Here is a 22,177-nt window from a genome sequence, read left to right as displayed (position 1 = left end):
TCGGGTGGTGGGGTCGCTGGGCAGAGGGCCATGGCCCCTGGGAGCACTTCAGGTGGGGCTGCAGCTGGGTGTGCAGCTGTCCCGGGACCCTCAGCATGGGTGGTGCAGACCACTAACTTGCTCCAGGAGCCTCTGCCTGTCATAGGCCAGAAATGGAAAGGACTTCAAATTCAAACCTCATCTGACTTTGGGGCCTGTGTCTATGCAGGTATATTCAACAGTTCAAGCTGGTTTAGAACTGCCGCTTCCTCCAGAGAAAGCCAGTGCAGGCACGGGCCGAAAGAGGCTGGCCCACGAGGGCGCTGCCTGGGAGACGTGGATGAGGCCTGGCAGGCAGTGGGGGTCCTCAGGGGTCCAGAAGGAGATCAACTCAGGGGCTGCTGCAGGCCCTGAGCCCCACCGCCAGTAACAGACAAAGGTTTCAGAACTGCTTTTATTTGGATGACCGACTGAAGGAGTCCCGTTTGTAACCAGGATGGAATTCACAGTATGTTGTTAACATTCACACTTAAAAAATATATCTCTATGTACAGGAATTTGCAGATTGATGTAAACATACGTTACTTTCCAAGTGCATTCCTCCCCTTCTTCCCGGAAGAAGAAAAAGCCATCCAACCAGGCAACCCCTTCAAAATAACTTTAATACAAAGATGTAAATATCTCTAAATCAAAAAAGGGGTTTTTTTGAGCAACTGATGTCATGGGAGAGAACACAGAATGAAAGTGATGATGATAGCTTGACTTCAGATGGAACTGGACTGTTTAAAACTGTGTATCCAGGAAAAATAGGCACTGATTTCTAGAAGGAAATTCACTCCTTACGGAAGCTATGTATTGAGCCAATATGGCTGGTTAGCATGTTCACTAGTAGAGTCACCCAGTGCAGGACTCCTGCCCTCAGCCGACACCAGCACAGCCTGGTGGCCCTGGGCGCTGCCGAGGCTGTCTCTGCTCTCCAGGTGTAGAGGGCCACCTGGTTTCACTTCTCGGGCTGGTCCACATCTTCCCATACTGCAACTGTCTAGCATTATGCAAGGTACCCTGCTACTTAATCCAACTACTCTTCAAGTTAATTAAAAAAACTTGTTAAAAAAAACAAAGGGGGGGGCGGAGGCGTCAGGCTATCTCATCCAGGCTGCGCGCCCCAGGGCCCCGACTGGAGGCATGCCAGGTGGGGGGATAGGTGGGGGCACGGGTGGCTGTCCCCCAGGTGGGACAGATGGAGGTGGGTAGCTAGCTGGGGGCAGGCCCAGGCCTGGAGGAGGGTGAGGTGGGACGGCGTGGGTAGGAGGCAGGCGTGGGGGTGGGGGCGGGAAGTTGGGGTTGTAGGCAGGTGGAGGTGGAGGGTACCCGGGAGTGGGGGGTGGGATGGCGGGTGGGGGAAAGGAGGCTGGGGGAGGGGGCACTGGCGGTGGGGGCGGGTTAGGGGGGTAGACGTGTGGGTGGTAGGGCAGGTGAGCTGGCGGGCCGTAGGCTGGGGGCAGGGCACCATAAGAGGGGCCCTCGGTCTTCATCATGGACTGCAGGCTCTGGTAGCCCTCTCCAGACATGTAGGAGCTGGTGGTGGACATCCCGGTTATGTAGCTGGAGGGTGGCGGTGGCGGTGGCCGGTGTGGCAGCGGTGGTGGCTGGTGCACAGGGGCCGGGTGGGCCGGAGGAGGAATCTGGACTTTGGGGAGGTCACTGGCATCCACAGGGCCTGGCGGCTCAGCCTCACCTAAGGCAGCCGAGAGGGGAGGCTTCCGGTCTGCAGCAGAGAGACCAGTCAGTGCCCAGCAGCTCCACACAGATCACCCCCACACACCCCGGAGTCTAACTAAGATCCACAGCAATCCTGCCCAGATAGGGATAAATGTTCACACACTGGTAGGGCTGTTTTCCTAAAACTGATCTAAACTCACTTTTCCAGAGTAGTTCTGTATTTCTGGATGTGACCATTCAAATATACTTAGAATTTACCACCTCAAAATACCTAGTTTGTGAAAAAGTATTTTAAAGATCCTTGGTCACTACTGTCCTAACAGTTTGGCTATAAAGTCTCTCCTCTGTAAACTTTGCCCAGGACCTCCCAAGCCTGCCCTTCAAAAAGGCAGGGAGAAAAGCTGGCATCCCAAGGCTCTCAGCAGACACTGACCTGGTGGTGGGTGGGCCGGAGGCAATGGAGGGTGAGTGGTCTCGATTTTGGGGATTTTAGGTGGTGGTGGTTCTACAAAGAAAAAGTAGATTAAAAAGCACTCATACCTCTTCATGTGAATAAACATTCATAGCAAAAGGGGAAAAAGAACAGATCAGAACAAAGCTTTAAGGTAACCTGAGGAAGGCCTCAGTTAAATCCTGCCCTGGCCAGTGTGGCTCAGTGGGTTGGGCACTGTCTGGTGCACAGAAAGGTTGCCAGTTTGATTCCCGGTCGGGCACAAGCCCAACTGGGGGCTTGATCCCTGGTAGGGGGTGTGCCGGAGGCAGCTGATTGATGTTTCGCTCTCCCTCTCCCTTCCTCTCTCTCTAAAAATTGATAAAAAAATCTTTAAAAAACCACATTATGTACTAATCCTTTTAAAAGAACAAAACAAACACAACCCTTTGCTCTCCTACGCCCCTCTAAGAAGAAAACTAACCATCGATCCCCTTTTCCACAAGACAAGCCCTTCCAACGACCTGAGGGCAGCAGAGAAACACCTCAGTAACCCTGTGTGACCTACCGGGAGTCGCCACTAATACACAGAACACAAAGAAAGGCCCTGAGTGCTCACAAGAAACAACCACCTTTTAATTCAGGTGCATTTCCAGTTTATTTATTTTCTCTCTCACAAATATTTGCTCCCTGTTGGCAGCCCTTCAGAAGCAGCACATTATCTGGCACCAGCAGAGAACTGGAGGTGAGCGACCTTAAAGCCAAGAAGTTGGGGCCACTTGGGGCAGAGGACACAGGCCAACCCTTCAGAGTCAAGCACCTGCATGTGACCAGCACCCACAGTAATGACTCGAGCCACCCAGAAGGCTACATCAAATCCAAAGCTTCTGTTTACAAGGGTAGAGAGTGTGCACACATGCCCAAAAAAGAATGCAATGTTTTTGTTTGCATGTTTTGGCCCATTCATCCTGAAGCTCACTCTGTCCCGCCTGTATAGCACTGATCTGATTCGGCTCTGGCGTTGCTGACCCCTTTCTTGGTTTCCTCTTAAACACAGAGCAGATTCAAGGTCCGGGACGTCTCTCTCTATCATCTTTCTCGGAGGCCAAATGCCCTCTCTCTAGGTGGATGGATCAACGCCTCTAGCTTCTATCCTCCAAAACCGGGAACCTGACTCTTGAGCCCCATCCCTAGACTCAGCAGCCAGCACCTTGCAAGCAACCTTCTCTGTCTCCTAACTGGTATCCCTCTCACCTCAGGCACTCCCTCCAAACTCCCTCCCACAGCCAGTCAGGCTAAAGTCCAACAGAAATATAGGGTGTCCCAAAAAATGTATACACACACAATTGAATAATTATAAAGGCAGTGTTTATTAAAATACATCTCATTTTCAAAATCGAGTTATCAGCTGTTACAGTATGTTTCCTTTTTTTTGGGACACCCTGTATAAAAAGAGCCACACATGTAACTTAGTTTTCTAGTAGCCATGTTCAGAAGAGGTAAAATTAATTTTAATATTTATCCTGACATAATCAACATAAAAATTGACTAATGAGGTTTTTTTACATTCTTTTTTCTTTTTTATTGATTTTTTTTTTTTTTTTTTTTTTAGAGAGAAAGGGGAGAGAGGGAGGAAGAGGGGGAGAGAAACATCAATGTGAGAGAGAAACACTGATCGACTGCCTCCCATAGGCACCCCAACTGAGAATCAAACCCACAACCTAGGAACGTGCCCTGACTGGGAATCAAACCTGTAAACTTTTGGTGTATGGGACGATGCTCCAGCCACCTGGTCAGGGCTACATTCCTTACTAACTCTCAGAAATCTGGTGTATATTTTGCACTGAGGTCACATGGCCATCTGAGTCCGCCACATTGTCAGTACTCGACTGCCCCCGTAGCCAGTGGCACGTACCGCACCCCTCAGTCGAGATCTCATCTCCAGGCTGTGTCTGACCCTCCCTTCCAGGCCCCAAGGCCAACACTCTGACTCTGCCCTCATCAGGTCTCACTCAGATGCTGGCAAACTCCTCCCCATTCCCAACCAGCTGTGCTATTACTGCTCCCAGGAGGAAACTCTTTCTAAAATAAATCAGACTTTGCCACGTTCCTGTTAAACAACTTCCCATGGCGCCCACTGCCTATGCAAAATTCCTGTTTCTCCAGGTAGGCAGGGATATCATCGCTTCCAATCACATCTCAGTCCTATCAAAAGGGACGCCCTTCAGCTCTTCCTGCCCCAGTAAGACTCTCCTCTCTCCCTTTACTCCCAATTCCTTTGCTAACTTGCCTCCTTCTATCTAAAGGCTCCACCCCCTCAACTCTAGTCCTCTTACAAGGTCACCACTGGCTGTTTCCACCTGTCCAACAGATGCCGCACATCAGCGCAGGACGACTGTACACCTACGTGGAAAGGAGTGCACTCACTCTTGTGTGTCTCACACTGTTTTTGCTCATTTGAAGCTAAAAAAATTGACCTGTACTGAACTTGTCATTCCCCCAAAGATCCTGAGAAACATGTAGCTTTATTGTAACTTGAACAGTTCAATAAATAATTCACTGAGGTCCTCCCGTGGAACTAAGCAACAGAGAAACAGAGACGAGCAGACACGCTCTGTGCCTTCAGTAAGCTCAGTACAACAGGGCTGATGACACAACTCTTCTCATTTTTTCCTGTCATCTTTCAGATTTTGCTCACTCTTTCTGTTTGCTTCCAACACAAACAAATCAATCAACTCTGGGCTCTACTACATATGTATATATAAAAGGAGTCGGAAAGAGGCCTGGCTCTCATAAGCAGCAGGGCTGGCTGTGTAGTGGTATCTGGGTGACACCCCCTGTCCACCACGTAGTCCCTTCTCCACACCATCCTGCCACTCAGTGTTCAGGACGGGGACAATCAGGGCCCTTCACACTCTTCCCGTCTTTACTGTGGCACACTTCGCTAATCTCTAACAATAAATATCGCTGCAGCAGGTCTCCTGCTTTCATTCCATTTTATAAATGTGACCAGTACATTGTTATTGAAACTTTTTCAGAATATGATCTAAAGATAGAGAGATGGAATACACAGAAGACAATGCACTTTTCCTGGCAGACAGGCTCAAGTTTGTGACGGGCTCTCAGGTTAAATTTTAAGGCCAATCTAATCTGAAAAGAAATGATATTGACTAAGAATTTAAAGTTTTTATAAGCAGACATATAAAACTAAAAAACAGAACCAGAAATTACCTGCTGCTTTGTTCTCTTCTTTGGGAGAAACAACCTGTTACAAAAGAAAACACAATCATTAACCCAGGCCCTGAGAAGAGTGAGAAACACAGGTGATCTGGGCACGAGGTCACAGCGACAGAGCGTGGCCTCAGACAAAACCACGATGGCTTAACTTGCAGGGCAAACCTGCCACCGGCAGAGCACCGTGTCTGCTTCCTTCCTCTTTCCCTTTTCCAAATCAGTCAGAAACACCAACTTGTCTCAGTTCTGAAAAACACTAAGTCTCAGGCCCTCCAGTGCACTGCCCTAAACTTGATGAGCGGAGTTTGCTTATGCACATATATCCTGCATGGCTTCCTCTGGGGGCTGTGTAACATCAAATGCCTTCCCCTAGGTTGGGCTGCTACCTCGGGGAGAAGCTTCTACAAATACGGTCACTTAAAAATCCGAACACTACAGAGCCAGAGGGAAATGGATGCCCGTTCCAGCAGGGTGCAGATGCGGAAACGACACCCTGGCAGGCGTCAGGGCCCTGTCGGAGGTGACACAGACAGCAGCAGCTGGAGGATAGAGCCTCTCCTCTGACCACAGAAGTTTCCAGGATCCTCATGGACATGAAGCCTGGTAGCAAGTTTGGAAGCATTACCCCCTGCTTTTGGTGCTCCATACAATCCCTCAGAAACAGGAACGTGATCAGGTGGGGCACTGCCACCGGGAAATCCGGCCATGCCCAATGCCTATCTGGCCACTCACCGTGGCTCGTTTCACTTGGCGGGGAGGGCTAGGCTGCGGGGATGGTTTCTTGGGCTGCTGGGCTTGCTGTGGCGGTGGTGGTGGCTGGGCTGATGGCTGTGGGTCCTTTTGCTGGGGCTGTGGTGGTTCAGAGCCTTGAGCAGACTGTGACGGTGGAACTGGTGGCACTTGTGGTGTAGGATTGAGCGATGGGGGCTGATGCAGCTGATGAGGTGTGTGATGAGGCATCTGCTGTTTTCCTTGTGAGTAAAGATCCAGGATTTGGTGGCAGATGTCTAAATGATAGGCAACAATTACATTTACCACAAATTGATTTCTTAAATAAAATTTTACCTAGAAAAAAAAAAAATCAGCCCATTTCCCTTTGAATCACAATTCTCCTTCAAGGACCAAATGCGGGAATCGTATTTGAAATTCACCGTCTCTGCTGTTTGCAGCACTGGTGGGTATTTTCAGGTCACCAAAATGATGTCCTTGGACAGAGTGGACATTATATTTGAGAATTTAGTCACAGGCGCTTCTGAAAAAGAGTTTCTGTAGGCCTACTTGGGAAGCCTATTCTTGGGACTCGTGTTCTCAGGGCAGCACCATCTAAACATGGAACACCCTCCCGCATGCCTGGCATGTCCAGTACCTTCCAGAACATCCACAGGGACATCTTGCACAAACTGCTCCCACCATCTCCGATACATGGGTTTAGAGGTCCATTCTTGTATTTCAAATTTGCACAAACGTCCCGCAAGATACATCACTGCCACGGCTATGATCTCTGGCTCCCACTGCAGTGACAGGGTCGTGCAGAGACTAGTTCAACAGGAAAAAGAGATGACTTGACTTGGAGGGACAAACATTTGTGAATAACTCAGAGCATGAAACATAGCTGCGGCGTCTAGATGTCGACTTGCTTGTTCTCTGAGCATAGTCAAGTGAAGTATTACACGCCTGTAAGAAGCAAGCTTCTAGTCCCCTAAAAGTGTAAGTTACTTTAACTACAATTCCCCTCACATGCACTTTGTTCCCCATTAGATCCCTGGGCTCTAGAACATGAAGGCTCTAAAACCATTACATCACATGGGTTTTTTGGCAGAACCAAATGGATTCTAATTATTTAGTTGTCAGAACTCTCTGGTGCATTGTTTAAGGCTTGTTTCAAACTGGTGGTGAGATTTCAGCATCCTGCATCACCCAGAGCTGGCAGGACGCTCTCTCTGCTGGGAGCAGGTGACCTGCACTTCAGCCCCAGCTCTGCCACTGACGGGCTCTTCTTCAGGCTGAGTCAAGTCGGTTTCCTTGACACAAAGTAAGGGGTTTGGAAAAAGTGACATATAAAGTCCCTGAGTATTTAAAAACACTATAATTAAAGACTACACTTTCAGAGATCATTTCTGTAGTTTGTTAAAAATGCTTTAATTAAACCAACATTTGAACACACGTACCTGTCATTTACAAATGTCCATGCCATTTGAACCAACTTTTGAATTTTGTTTTTATCACCTAGAAATGGGGGGGGGAGAGGTAAATTAGTAGGGAAAGAAAGAAAGAAGCAGCAGCATAAGAAACGACAAGTATGACAAGTACTTATACAAAGCCCGGTGCACCCTCAGCACCATCCCAACACGCAGCAGAGAGCTTCTATCTGGGAGGAAAGGACAAACAAGTGGGTCCAGGCCCCACCACTGTCCTTGCCACACAAACTCCCTGAGAGCCACTGTTTATAAGAAAGCTGGCTCCAAGGCCGACTTTATTAGGCTATTTAAAAAATTCTGACTCATTTTCCTGTCTCATACCGCTTGGCAGCTGGATGGCAGGATCTGTTTATACACAAAAGGAAGCAGTGTTAATAGCCACAGTATTAACTGTCTGGGCAAGCTATGGCCAGGGTACTCTACACACCGAATTTTCTGCTTTCCTCTTTTGAAAAGCACAATCTCAGTGTCATCAAACGATCCTAAAGACTTAGTTTCAGAATGAAAAAGCTCTTTTAGTAACTGTCTTACCTTTGAGTTGTTTTGCATATTTGAGCAGGAACTGGTATGGATGTTCTACCTGTAAATCAAACTTTATAGTCTGTAGTAAGATTCTCTCCAGGACCATTACTTCTTCCTAAAAGTAAAATAACAAATGTTGGGGAGGTAGTTTTAATCATAGGTCTAAAATAGTGTTTTAAAAAATGAGCTTTTCCTGTTTATTTTCTTTTCAAGTTATATTTTAACAACAATTTTTTGTTCCTTTTCTCCTCTCTCCCTCTCAAGGCACAATGATAAAATCTGAAAAGAACTAAAAGTAAGATGATGAAACAATCAGAGCTAAAAAAAAAAAAAGTACTAGAAATAAAATAATGATTCTTAGAAATGTTATTGGGCCTCTGAAAGTGGTCTTTTTAGAACATATCAATCTCGGTGTCTGAAAATGGCTGCAAATACTGATACCTTCCACCATTCTTGGGAAGCGAAAGACACACAGCACATGTAGATACATGTACTTGCACACACAGCATCGGTACTTTCCACCTACCCAGAAGCTGCCATCACCTCAGAAACAAAGAAGCCACACTGCTTCTGGGTCTAGGAGCACCGACAGCGAGAGGATTTTGCTTATATCCATTAAATGTGCTATCGCTCGAAAAGTGCTCAAACATGACTTGGCATGGTAGCAAGTGCTATCTAAGTGTGGCTACGCCATCTTCCCCCGTCTTACAGAGAGGCAAGGAGAAGCACCTCTGCACAGGCCCTCTTAGGAACTTGGGACCAGTACATACAGGAGAGACAGCCATTGCCAACACAAGGACCTCTATCTTATGCTACACAAGGATTCAAGACTTAACGGCAGGAGTTCTGATTCTTACCTTTGGATCATCTCCAAACTGGCCAAACTGTACATCATTTAATAAACTACGAGCTGTTTTGATGATATCTTTACACTTTTTGGGTGTTTCTTCTACTTTCCCAGCCAGAAAGAGACAACAAGCTCCTGTTACCTAAAAGGAAGACAGACGTTCCTGAGATACTGCCATCAAAGCTCAGATAGAAGCACAAGTGAGGATTTCTGACCTTCACCACAAAGTGGTCCCCTCACTCTACCACCTCCCCCTTTCTCATTCACAAGGACTGAGATACCCTAAAAGCTCAAAGAAAACTTCACCCCCCTCCAATTTGGCTCCATAAAGTATTGCCAGACACAAATTTTCTTTTTACACTGTAATCTTAAAGATAACGACTCCCTGAACTTTACTACAGAAAAAGAATACAACTAAATGTGTGTTCTGTGGGTTCTACCTCTGTGCTGGTGCCCAGCTACCTTTCCTTTTGCTCAAGCTGCCTGGACCCTAGTCTAGTTCCCACATCACCAAGGTGGTCTCACTGCTCCATCTCCATCTTCTCTGCCTACTCCCATCTCACCTGCATGCCTGACGCTCCAGAGAGTCCTGACTATGCCAGGGGCACAACGCGAACCCTAACACGGTCTCCTTCCTCTAGAACTTGTGTAAAAACTAAGAAAAATCTTAGCAAAAGAAAGAACCCCCAACAGATTGACTTCTTGTTAAGTCTGTCATCTTTATGAAATTCTCCAACCACTTCAGTTTACCTACTGAAGTCCAACGCCCTAGCCTGGAGTTCAACACTCACTACAGTCTGACCCAGTCTACTTTCCACCCAGGGCCCTCGTTCCATTCCTGCCAAATGAACCTCCTGGCTAGGCTGACACTTACTACTTGCTTCTTCCATGTCTTTGTCATGCTAGTTTCTGCTGGGTTACTGCTATGTCTCATCTTGGCACATCTAAGCCCCACTTATAGTCAGGGCTTAACTTACTGGTGGCATCTCCTCCCTAGCATATTCCTCTGTCCCTCCACAATGTGTTAATCTCTCCCTTGAATGCTGCAGTCTTCCTTCTGCACCTCTCCTATGGCCTCCTCTCTACCACATATTTTGTATGTCATAACATCTATCTGGGGCTAAAAGCTAATGAGGCAGGTTCCCTGTCTGAGTCTCCCGCAGAGCAGAAGACCTAGTGTACATTTAAAGAGTAAATGAACAATGAGCGATATGGCCTAAAAAATTTCTATTCCTTCTTGGCCTTTGTTGGGTCTTGATTATAAGCCCAAATTTATATTGGCAAAGGTAATAGGGACATAAACTTTCACACAAAGTAAAATATGACTGTGGTCTATTATCGGCCTAAACAAAGACCTGAATGAGGTTAATTAAAAAAAACAAAAACAAAACAAAGTTCAAACTTGATTTTGTTTATACATAGTATATACTATGTAAAAATAAATACTTTCTGGAAATATAAAAACATAATTAGTCCACTAAATTGTGTGGAAATAATTCCATGTGATAGAGAATTACAATGAAATTCAAATACTTACATATCTTGGGAACTGCTTGAAGGAATGAAACATATAAAAGCGATGAAAATAAATTATTCCAGTTGCCAGGGTATCATAGTGTCTGTTGTTCTGGTTAAAGACTTTAGTCTAAAATGTTTATGTTACTGTTCTTAGTTAAACGTGGAAAAACTAAAGACAAACAACAGTAAGAAAATCAGTGGTAAAGTAAACACTGTCAGTGGCAAAGCAGGTAAATGAGAGTCTCGGTATCGGAGTCCGTGTCCCAGACTCAGCAAGGTGCAGTTTACCCTGTTAACAGCCGGGCTTCAGCCTTTAGGAACATTTCCTCTGGGATCACTGGGTGCTATTTTCCTCCTGGTGGCCACCTGCTCAGTGGCTAAGTCTACGCATTTATTTATATTTTACTTTTTAAATATATGTTTTTATTGATTTCAGAGAGAGGAAGGGAGAGAGAGATAGAAACATCAATGATGAGAGAGTCATTGATCAGCTGCCTCCTGCACGCCCCTGACTGGGAATCAGGTTGGCGACCCAGGCATGTGCCCTGACGGGAACTGAACTGCGACCTCCCAGATCCTACGTGGATGCTCACCGGCTGAGCCATGCCTAGTCCAGCCAGCATAAGTCTACGCATTTAAATGAAAATCAGGAAATAGAAAACCCCTGAAGAGCCACGCAAATCAGGAATAACATTAGATAACAGAGATATTCAAGAGCCATTTAGTACAGAGGGGGTGGGGAGCCTATCTATAGCAGATGCCCAAGAAATAAGGATACAGTCCCAACCGTGTGCCCACATCGAAGATGAACCGAGCCCCCTCTCGGCGGTACCGGGCCTCAGTGGCTGGATCGAGTCCTTCTAGTTGAGAGGGTGTATGAGCCAAGTCTTTCTTATCCCAGTACCAACATGGTTTTGTGTGGTCCAGGTTTGCCGAGGTGACTGAAGGGCTTGAATTTTCTTTATTCTCCTTCATTTATTGAAGTAGACTTGTTCTTTTCAAAAGATTCTCTGAAAATGTCAGAATCCTAAGAGAAAGAGAAGCCAAGTTGGACAGGGATACCCCACGTGAAGCAATTCCAATCATTCCAATCTACAGTTACAGATTGAACCTGATTTTGAATCGAAATTTCCCACAGAAACAACAGTACTGATTGGCAGCTAGAAGCCCAGGTTTATCTCCAAAGCCAATTTAACACATTCTCACGCTTTGTTCTATGCCATATAATAAAGGACTTAAGCATCAATGGATTTTGGTATCTAGGAAAGTCCTAGAACCAATCCCATATGGATACCGAGGAACGCCTGTACTATAAGTGACCCCCAGTACAATAACCCCCAAATTTCATGACAGTTTAAAAGGAAGAGTTACCGTCTCACCTTCCTTTCTGCCTTTCTTCACTAGACCAGTTCCCTCATGCTAGTCTAGAGTCTGGTATTCAGTAAAATCCAGACCTGTCCTAATCGCTAAAGATTCATGCTCCAAAATTATCCATCTTTCCCAACCAACACCTGGTCAAATTTCCCCCTTTTTAGTTTACGATTTCCCTTAGGTGCTTTCACTTAAAAATTCACCAGATTGGGTGAATTCACATCTGCACAAGTCACTGAACCGAGCAATACATTATCAAGTGTGGGTGTAGTGATTTGGGAGAGCAGGTGGAGGGAGTCTACAAGGGAAGGAAGTAGCTGCTTTAAAATTTTCTTGCTTTCTCACCCACTTCTCTTTTATTCAGAATAAAGATTCTCTAAAAGCTCCATGTTGAAAAGAAACAAAAAAACAAGGAAACTCATCTGAGGTCACTGTAACACGTAAATTGGTTGTAAGCTGTATCAAAGAACAGGAATTTTCAAATAGGGCAGGCAGCAAAAAGGTTAGTCTAGCAGAGGTGCTAGACCCACGTTAGTCTGGTTTGCATGAAAAGAGCAGTTTAGTGGGCAGGCTCGGGCCAGGGCCTTTGATTCATCTGGAGCCTAACTTTGGGGAAGGTGACATGGCAGGCTGGGTGCTCTCCTCCCTCCTCCCCACACTTGGGAGCTCTAAAGAGAACCTAATATTTCCTTCAACAGGGAGAATTAAGTATGTGAAGAAAAGTAATCTTGTGAACTAATTTACGCTTTTGTGTGTGACTGAATAAGGCAATGGTTTGGGGTGGAAGAGACTGGTTAACTAAAGCCTCAGTAAATGTGAGCAGCTCATAAACGTCTTAAGATATCATCTCTCATCTATCAGATCAGCAAAAAAATTTCACAATATCAACCAAAAGTTTTACATATATCCTGCTGGTAAGGCCAAGGAAATGCAGGCCATCTCATAGGTTGCTAGGGGGAGTACAACATGGAACAACTGTCACAGAGGGAAATCTGGCAATACCTAACAAAATCACACACTTATCAACTCTGCTTTAGCAAGCCCACTTCCAGGAATCTACTCTGAAAACACCATCACAAATATGGAACGACATATGCAAAAGATTATTCACCAAAGTGTTATTCATAATAGCAAAAGCTGTAAACAACCCAAATGTCCATCAATAGGGCACTGGCTGAATAAAGTGTGGCACATTAACACAACGGTGTACTGTGCAGCTATTAAAAAGAAAGAGCTTTAAGTACTGGTATGGAGACATTTCCAGGACCAGCCAGAGGCAGGATAATGTGACAGTATGTTAGTATATATCTAGGTAAGAAAGGAGGGGAAATAAGAATAGACACCTCTATTTTTTTTAAACTAATAAAATAATGGCTACCAACAGGGTTTGGGGAAGAACAAGGTGAGAACACTGGGAACAAGACTTCCCTGAGTATATGTTTTATAGCGTAGACTTAAAAAACACACACCCTTATTTAAAAATAATTGTAGACTTACAGATAAGTTGTAAAGATAGTATGGAGAATTTTTGTACCCTCTTCACCCAGCTTCCCTGAATGGCAGCATCTTATAAAAACCATGGTAAGTTGATCAAAAACTAAGAAAATAATTTTGGTACGTTATTAAATAAACTATAGCTTTGACTTGAATTTCAGTTTTTCCAAACATCCTTTTTCTGTTTCAGGATACATTAAGGTGTTAACATTTCCTTAGCACCTTCTAATATGTAAGTTTCTCTGTCTTGTTTTTCACGACCTTGCGTTTGAAAAGTACTAGGCAGGTTAAAATGCCTTTGACTTAGGTTTGTCTGATGGTTTCCCATGAACAGACTTGGAGTTTGGAGGAAGAATGCCAGAGGTGGAGTGCCCTTCTCATCACACCACATCGGGGTGTAGGTGATAAGAGAATGACTCCGTCCTGTGGGTGCTAACCTCGAGCATTTGGTTAAGATGGGTTCTGCCAGGTTCTCAGTGTAAGTTACTCTTTCCCCTTTTCCTTATTCTGTTCCTAAGAAGTGAGACATGAGGTCCAGCCCACACTCAAGGGTAAGAGAATGAAGCTCCACCTCTTGGAAGGAGAGGTAGCAAACAATGTATAGACAAATGTTAAAATCGCCACAGTGACGAGTAATCACTTGGTGAAAATATTTTGCAATGCAAAATACTACCCAAAGTACTTCTTTAGCCCATGAATTCTAGCATTCCCCTCTGGAGCTCACTGCAGCCATTACTACTATGGTGTTCCAATGGTGATTTTCTATTTCCTTTCTCCCTTCAACATTATTTGGAGTTATTTTGTAAGAAAGATTTGTAAGAAAAGGTCCTCCACTTATTCAGTCATTCATTTGTATTAGTATGAACTCATCGGTATTTATTTTATTCTTTGAGCTATAATCCAACAGTACCATTATTTTGTTGCTCAAACTGTTTCAGCTATAGCCATTGCTCATTCAGGTTGGCCGGAGTCCCTTTGTAACTTTGACTTTTGAATGATGTAAATATTTAACATATTCATGAACTTCACTAAAAAGAAAAAAGAAAAAAATCCTAAAACTCAAACCCAGTGTATGCGAAACAGGCAACACAACCACACAAAATCTTTATGAATAATTTCTGACCTTGTTCCATCCTGAGTGAAATATAGTCTAAAAACAAAAAAAACTGCAAAGAAACCTTAAACTGTTTCAGTAGTGCAGCTACTAGTGGCATTAATACTTGTAACTGTCAAACCATTTTTTTCTGTATAATGTTGGATAAGGCAAATATATAGATATTATTATAGGAATCAAGATTTTCAGTGCAAAGGAAACAAATATACCTATGCATAAAATAAAAATTAAGAAACTGTACTTTAAAATTTTAATTGGAAAATATAAATGATGGCTATATATATCTGTGTGTGTGTGTGTGTGTGTATGTATATGTATGTATACACATTTACACACACATCTCCCAGCTCTGTCCATTTCAGGTACCTAGAAGCAACAATACTCCTACAATCAGGAACACATCCAGTACCCAAATCCTAGTTTTCAACACCATTATCCCCTCAAAGAATAAGGTCTTCTTTCCAGGCTGGGGAAGGGGCCTGCCTGGGACATGCTCAGACTCATGTAAGCTTATCAAAGACATAGCAGCCAGCACGGTGGTCTCCCGCTGGACAAATTCAAGGAACTTGAATATTAAAAAGAAATATGACTATGATTGATTATGAAAGAGTGAAGAAACAATATAAGCGTTCATACTAATATATTTAAAAAAAACATATAAAATAATTCCACTTTGCTAGCACTAGTAATAATTGTGAAAAAAGTTCCGTTACTTTAACTGAGTCAAAATTATTTATTTTTAAAAATATATCTTTATTGATTTCAGAGAGAGGAAAGGAGAGGGAGAGTGACAGAAACATCAATGATGAGAGTCAGTGATCGGCTGCCTCCTGCAGGCCGCCAACTGGGGATCCAGCCCGCAACCCGGGCACGTGCCCTGACCGGGAATCGAACCCCGATCACCTGGATCCTAGGTCGACGCTCAACCGCTGAGCCACGCCCGGCCGGGCAGTCAAAATTACTTAGCAGGCAAACATCCTAGGAACACAAACAGTCTTAAACCAAAAAGTCTAACACCGCCGCTCCAGCCAGGCACCCATTCTTCATTCAGCAATACAGAGAGCTCACTCTGTGTCGCGCGGAGGTCTCGGTGTTGGGGACACAAAACTGGTGGAGCTTTCGTTCCACACCATCCACACAAACCTTTAACGAGCGCCCACAGCTAACTGCGAGCCACTGCGCTAGATCTCTCTACAGACCCACTTATTTATTTATTTATTTACTTACTTACTTACATACTTAAATGCCTTCGTTTATCTTAGAGAGAGACATCTACGGCAGAGAAGCACCGCTCGGCTGCCTCCTGCACGCCCCCTCCTGGGGATCCAGCCCGCAACCTGGACATGGGCCCCGAACCGGAAACCCAACCGGGGCACCTACCCTCCAGGCGCACAGGCCGCCGCTCAGCCGCCGAGCAACACCGGCCGGGCCCTGCAGAGCCGCTTAGAGCCAGACGCACAGACATCACCAAGGCTTACCTTCAAAACCACAAAAGGGCCCCCTCAAGTAACTGCTCTTGGAAGTCACCCCTAACGTCGGACGATCTAGCGAAAACTCCATTTAACCCGCAACCCGAACTTAGGAAGCGTCACCGACCAGGTTTTGCGCGAGTTAATAACAGTCTAAGCGCTCCTAGAGAACCTCTACATAACGCCCCGACTTTCTAGAGCGCAAGTCCTTTAGCAACCACCCAACCCGACCCAGCCGAAGCCCGGAGACGGTCGGCAAGCACGACGTCCCCCGCCGAGGACGAGCCCGACCGAGGAAGCGCCTTTTCCTCTGTCCTCGTTGGACTCCAGAGTGGGGAGGCCCCGCGTGCGAAACGACGCCGAAGCCTCAGGCCTAAGCAAAGTTGGGACCGAGACACCGAAGCCGCTGGAGAGACGTGGGCGGTCTCGGGCGGCGCGCCTTAGGACCCCTGCCCCTTCTCCCCAGCTGCCACAAAGTCCCCAAACCCGCGCCGCCCCTCTCGGCGAGGGCCGCTACCTGCTCTAGGGTCCGCGCGGGCCTCTCTCCTCCGCTCTTGCGCCTCAAAACCCTCTCCCGAAGCCCGTTCCGCAGCCCCGCCATCGCCCGCTAACTTCGAGCTGCACCGGGGGTAGCGGAGGGAGGCGGAATCCGGGAAGAGGGACTCCACCAGGGGACGGAGGCAGCTGGCCATACCCTACTCCGATCTTTAGGTACGCGGGAGGTGGGTGGCGCTGCCCGCGATCAGTAGGTCACTCACCCCTCGCCTCAGGCAAACCCCTCAGCGACGTCTCTCCTTGCCGACTGCGGCCATCTTGGACGTGGGATGTCGGGGAACTACGTCATCGCGCTGCGTCGGCGACGGAAATACGGAGGCACATGTGAACCAATCAGAAGAAAGCAGAGCTCTCAACGGAGCCAAGAACAGCCAGTCTTTTTCCGGTCCCGCCTCACAGGAGGAGGAGCCGGTCAGAGGGCCGCTCCCGTTGGTCCCGCTCCTTGGGCAAAGGAAATTCAGAAGCAACCGAACCTGCTAACGGAATTTGGACGCGAGAGGCGGGGCCCGGAAGCCCGTCTTCCAATCAGCGCCCGGGCGGGGCACAGTTCCGCCAATTGTGGCCCTGGAGCTGAGGGGGGGGCCGAGCCGGCAGTTCAGGCTCCTGGAGCCAGCAGGCCCAATGGCTGGGGAGGAGCCGGAGCGAAACGGTAGGGGGGCGGTGGGGCGGGACCGCGCCCATGCGTTCAGCCGCGGGCCAATGGGCGGTGGCCGCGGCGGCCGGGGGCGGGGCTTGCGGATCCGGGTTGGGCCGCGGCGGCGGGGCCGTCTCAGGCCGCCGTCCCGCCCCTCCCGTCCGGCAGCCGCTGCCGCCGCCGCCTGGGGCTTGGTTGAGGCGGACGGTGGGTCTGGGCCGGAGTGTTACGCCGGTGCCGCTGCGCGAGGGGGCAGGCGGGCAGGTGAGTCCCGGCGGCGGCCCCTCCGCGCGCACGACCCGCGGGGCAGACACGCCGTCGCCCCCGAGTGTTGCGAGGCCGCCTCCTACCCAGCCGGCGTCCCTCGGCCGAGGTCCGGCCCGCGCTCCGCCGGCCGCTGTGGACCCGGGGTGCGGGGGATTGGGGTGCGCCCGGAGGCCTGGAGGGGTGGGCTGGTTGCGGGGCGCCCGGCGGGGTCGGAGGGCGCCGCTTGGCCTTTGCCCTCTGGCCCTGTCCGGGCCTGAGCGTGCTCGCCGCTGCTGCGCGTCCCTTCCTGGCGCCCGGCGCTCCGGTCCCCGCTTTGCCCGCCCCCGAGGCGGCGGCAGGTGCTGGGAGCGCCGGGTCTCTCTCGCCCACCGGGTGGGGCCGGGGCCGGGGCCGCGCTCCCTCGCGCCGGGCGGCTCGGCTCGGCTCGGCTCTGCGTGCGTCCGGCTCGCGCTCTCGCTTCCTTCCTTCCCGTCGTCACCCCGTTGCTCGGGCGAAGGCTGGGTGGCTTTTATGTTCCTCTCTCTCCAGACCTCAGGTACCCGCCGGGTGCCCGGGGACTACCCCCCGCTTCTCTCCCTCATTTCTCAGTTATAAAAACAGTCGTTGAAAATAGGTCATCTTTCTTCCCACGCGTCCTGGCCATCTTCCGCACGTTTCGTGCCCTACTAGGGAGAAGAATTCAGTGCTTTGGAGTTTGTCATTCCGGCATTAAATCCGACCTCCTCGTGGCTCCAGCCGGGCGACGCGGCTCTGCCCCTCCCGTTTCCACTCGGGAAGAAGGAGGCGATCCGTGTCGTGTCGGGCGCCACTTGCCGCGGAGGCCTCCCCCCCGCCGTGTGCTGACACGTTTAGGATCACTTGATGGGTATTTTTGTGCTTTTCCAAGTGCAGGCGGTGATGTTTCAAAAGCAAAAATACTTTTGAAGTATGTTGACAGGTTAATTTTGCTTGTAAGAACCTCCGAAGAGTTAACTTTTTAGCAGTGGATCTGCCTGTAGCTTATCGTGATGGTAGTGATATGCGTTTGTTAAAACTCAGAACTGCACGCTGAAACCTGTGAATTTTATTATATGTAAATGATACTTCTCCCTCCCCCGTTTTTCTTCTCAAGAATGACCCCACTGGTATTTCAAAAGTGAACTAATCAGTAATAATCTGGATAGGTTTTTCTTCCTATTTTAAGTGAATGTGTTTAACTCGAGAATATAGCAAAATAAAAGCCGCTGTAAGACTTGCCCTGGCCGTGATATACTGTGTCTGTCCGTGCTGGCTGCCATGCATGCAGGCCTGCCTGACCGAATTAGTCCCGGGGGCTGCTGTGATTGACATTTTGGTACAGTTCCAGCAATTTAAGGAGCCTCTCTCTTTCCCAAGAAAGTAGTTTGCAAAGCTGAGTTCTCAAACAGCTATAGAACAGCCTCTTCGTTGGGACCCCAAACATCCTCGTTTTTTAGCCTTCTGCCGTGCCCTGCTTTTTCTGTGTATCCAAAATCGTAAGTTACTATTGAACTCCAGCCCGAAGGAGTAAAATGGTTACTGCTTCCCATCTCTTCTGTATGCTAACCTCTCTCAGGTTTTTCCTTGGAGTAGGAATGATGCTGGGCTTGACGACTGCAACATGTATGCCTCTGGGTGCTATAGAAATGAAAGTTTCTGTCCAGTCCGCCTATTCTGTTCAGGAGTACAATAAGATTGTCACTCAGAAAGGAGCACTTATGGAGCCTCTCTTCCTGTGGTGAACATTTAGGCCACCTTTTAAGTGATAATTAAACCTGCACTTTGGAGGCTACTGGTAAATGAGAAAACTGTGAAGGTTGTACGCAAATATTTTTCCATTCTAAAGTTCAACTTTAAAGTTTTAGTTTTGAGAACGGCCTTCTTAATATCCAGAAGAGAATGACAAGAGATGACAGCTCGGAAAGTATCAACATTAGTACAATAGAGGCTTGCTCATAGATAATTATTGAATTCAGTGAAAACCTGGTACATAGCTTATGCTGTGTGGAATTTTAGTAAAACTATGAGTAAAAATCTTATCTCCTAGTTTAGGGTTACTTTTTTTTTTTTTTTACTAGATATCAATTTAGTTTGAGGTGCTTTGAATCCCTTAAAATGTTTGAATTACAAAGTCATCTTTTTATCACTAATCTGAAGTAGCATTTAGAAATGTAATAATAGTGTCTTTTTTTGTGTAGTTTGATGAATATCTTTCACTGGGAGGGTTTTTATCTTCAGAAACTGGTTTGTCTGTCCTTGGCTGCTGTGCTTGGTGCTTCTGTTGGGGCTGTGGAGGGAGAGTTTTAAGTGTGTTTCCTCTCCTTGTACCTAACTCCTGGGAATGGAGCCTAGATTTTGTTCCCCCCAGAGGAATGGTTGTCATTTATTACAGTGGCATTAAATAAACATTTTTAACAGAGCAGTGAATATATCTTTATTATGTTATTTTAGAAGTTGCTTGTGGCCAGTTATGTTTTCTCAATTAGCTTGCATTCTGTTTGGGCCAATATTTTGATTTGCTGTGCATCTTTTTTCTCTTGCTACTGTCATGGAAGTGTTTATCTTGGATATCCGTTCAACCTGAGTCATATTTAGCTAGTTGAGAGCATCAGACTAAGGATTCCTTGCTGTTAAATTTTTCTAGTTTTCACTTTTGTTGCATTTACAGGTGTATCTTATTCAGCAAAATTGACTTCTGTACATTGGATTACCTTTTGTCATCTCATTTTCCTATTTCTAAAATTGGAGATGTTTAATATTTTGATCTGCAAATATAATTAATTCACATGTTTATTCTCAAAGTAAAAATAACTTTCTAACAAAATATTAATACACAATATGTTTTCCTATTACAGAGGAGTTGAGATTTAAGAAAAAGTTAGTTGGTAGGCTTAAGAAAAAAGCTTAATTAGCACAATTGGCAAGACTAGAAATCCTGCTTTTTGTTGTTAAATTCACCTAGTAACTCAAGCTGAGATTAGTTGGGTGGACAGATTTCCAGGTGGGGAGTTTCCTCCAGGTTTTGGAAATAAACAGATCTTAAAACAAGAGGTACAAACACAGGTATTAACAACTGAAATAAATTTGAATAGAAGAAAAATGATTCTAAATGATTATAAAATTCAAACACTGAAGACTGAAACTTTCTCAAGAAAGAAAGTTAATTAATAATCAAGATAAGTCTAAACATTCTTGGCTGAAAATGGAAGACAAGTGCAACTCTGAAGTTAAAATTTTGAAAGGGCTCGGAGGGCTACTGTTTGCTAAGCTAAAGTACAATTTTACATGCCCAGGCTCAGCAGTGGGGGTGCAGAGGGAGGGAGGGCTGAGGGACTGAGCAAGAGGAAATGCGTTCACTTTTTTTGAAGAACTAAAGAATTGTCTAGAAAATGTAGATAATCAGATGTCTACATAGAGCTCTTAATAAATATGCAGTATTTTAGGTTTATTACCTATCTGTGATCCTGCGTTTCACTTGTCACTAGCATAATAGGGTCTAAAAAATTCTATGACTGTTGTAGGCGGCCAGAACGGCACTGGATGTTAGTCTGGTGTGCTAAGACCGGGACCTGCGTTCAGCAACCTTGGTACTTGGGTTCTGGCTAGGAAAGAATTCAGAGCCAAGACCTGAACTACAAGAGAACATTTATTTGATTAATCACAGGTAGAAGTAATTTCTAGAAGAAATGGGCTTAGGAAACAAGTTATAGAGGCAAAGGAAGGGCCCTAGGAGCTTGGGAGCGAGGAAGCTAATGCACTGAAGACAAAAGCGAAGACACAGGCATATTCCCAGGACGGAGAGTGGGCTCGGTTTTAAAACCCTTAAAATAAGGTTTTTAAGGGAGGAGATTTTAGGGGAGGTCCCAGGGGAAGATCTTAATAGAATATTCAGCAGCTTTCCAGGTGTGTCCTTTCAGGGTTGTGGTCTCCCCTGATGGATTGGTTGGCACCAGGGCAGGGGGTCATTATCCAGTGCAGCTGGTCCTGAGGTCGGCTGTGGCTGGTTTTGTTGCTCTTCTGGGCCTGGAGCTGAAACACGACTGAGGCCTCGATGTTATCTCTAGGTAAGAAAGGTCAGGGGGTCCAAACTGCAGGACCAGTGATATGATATGCTAGGGGAGGAAAGGCCACCCTGGGGTCGAGGCCCCACCCTACAATTGTCCTTTGCTAGGCATCCAGGGCTTTTCACCCTGGTGACCTTCTGTACCTCACCTGTTGCCCTTGCTCTGCTCATGTCTGTCTATCTGCCTATCACATCCCCCCATCAAGGGTCTTGGCTCTGAATTCTTTCAGTGAAAAGGGGTGAGGGTCTCTTCTGTAGCTGCTTCCTGCTGAAAGGGGGCCATGTTTTCCTTCAGAGCCCGGAGATCCTTGCTCTCTGTCAGAGGCACAAGGCCTGGGCACGGAAAGAGGTGGCAGTGGTGTTAGAGGTGGTTTTCCTTGAGTGGGAGTAGGGTTTGCAACCTGGTGGAGACAAACTGTTATACATTTTACTATTATTGGAGCAAAGGTTAGAACAGCAAGAATTATGAAATGGTATGGTGGAAGGAAAAAACGTTTTTGTTCTCACTAATCTCGAGTCAAAGGATGGGAGAAAAATGAAGCAATAGTTTGGAGGGTAGTAGCCACATATTTAAGAAAACTAGGTAAATTCAGGATCCAGTTCAATTCTTAGGTGAAAAGTAAAACTTTAAGACAATTAATGAATTAGGCTAATATTCACAACTGTATAATAGAGTCTGTTGAAACACATTTTCCCGCCTAATATCACCCTTGTTTTTATTAAAGAGCCAAATTAAGACCAATTTATTTACTGTATTAAGTCC

General features: G+C 46.6%; 2 protein-coding genes across 3 annotated transcripts in view; one reads left to right on the top strand and one right to left on the bottom strand.

The window, feature by feature from the left end:
* Positions 1-419: 419 nt before the first annotated feature.
* On the bottom strand, positions 420-16,740 carry CCNK (cyclin K). The gene is made up of 11 exons (XM_081123312.1): positions 16,657-16,740; positions 11,229-11,477; positions 10,470-10,551; positions 8,943-9,074; positions 8,095-8,200; positions 7,534-7,591; positions 6,732-6,901; positions 6,098-6,372; positions 5,363-5,396; positions 2,135-2,206; positions 420-1,747 (listed from the first exon to the last, which is right to left on the bottom strand). Exons 2-11 carry the CDS (start codon positions 11,423-11,425, stop codon positions 1,122-1,124), a joined length of 1,752 nt encoding a protein of 583 aa, XP_080979438.1. The 5' UTR covers positions 11,426-11,477; positions 16,657-16,740; the 3' UTR covers positions 420-1,121.
* A 430-nt stretch (positions 16,741-17,170) lies between these two features.
* SETD3 (SET domain containing 3, actin N3(tau)-histidine methyltransferase) overlaps positions 17,171-22,177 on the top strand; it is a 59,374-nt gene continuing 54,367 nt past the window's right edge. For both annotated transcript variants that reach the window (XM_081142260.1, XM_081142259.1), the window contains exon 1: positions 17,171-17,351. The gene's annotated coding sequence lies outside the window, so the exon portion shown is untranslated. The remainder of the gene's footprint in view (positions 17,352-22,177) is intronic.

Source organism: Miniopterus schreibersii (assembly GCF_964146895.1).
Source record: "Miniopterus schreibersii genome assembly, chromosome: 1".
NCBI classification, from domain to species: domain Eukaryota; kingdom Metazoa; phylum Chordata; class Mammalia; order Chiroptera; family Miniopteridae; genus Miniopterus; species Miniopterus schreibersii.
Note: the sequence above shows the minus strand (reverse complement) of the source record. Positions and strands in the feature narration are given on the sequence as shown.

What these genes read in the sequence shown, in the direction of transcription:
- CCNK (XM_081123312.1), bottom strand. Translation starts at nt 11,425, where the DNA reads ATGAAGGAGAATAAAGAAAATTCAAGCCCTTCAGTCACCTCGGCAAAC. An exon ending in GCCAAGTGAAACGAGCCACG is followed by an intron (nt 5,397 to 6,097) that starts GTGAGTGGCCAG and finishes CTTTTGTAACAG; the next exon opens with GTTGTTTCTCCCAAAGAAGA. An exon ending in AGAAGAGAACAAAGCAGCAG is followed by an intron (nt 2,207 to 5,362) that starts GTAATTTCTGGT and finishes TTTTCTTTGTAG; the next exon opens with AACCACCACCACCTAAAATC.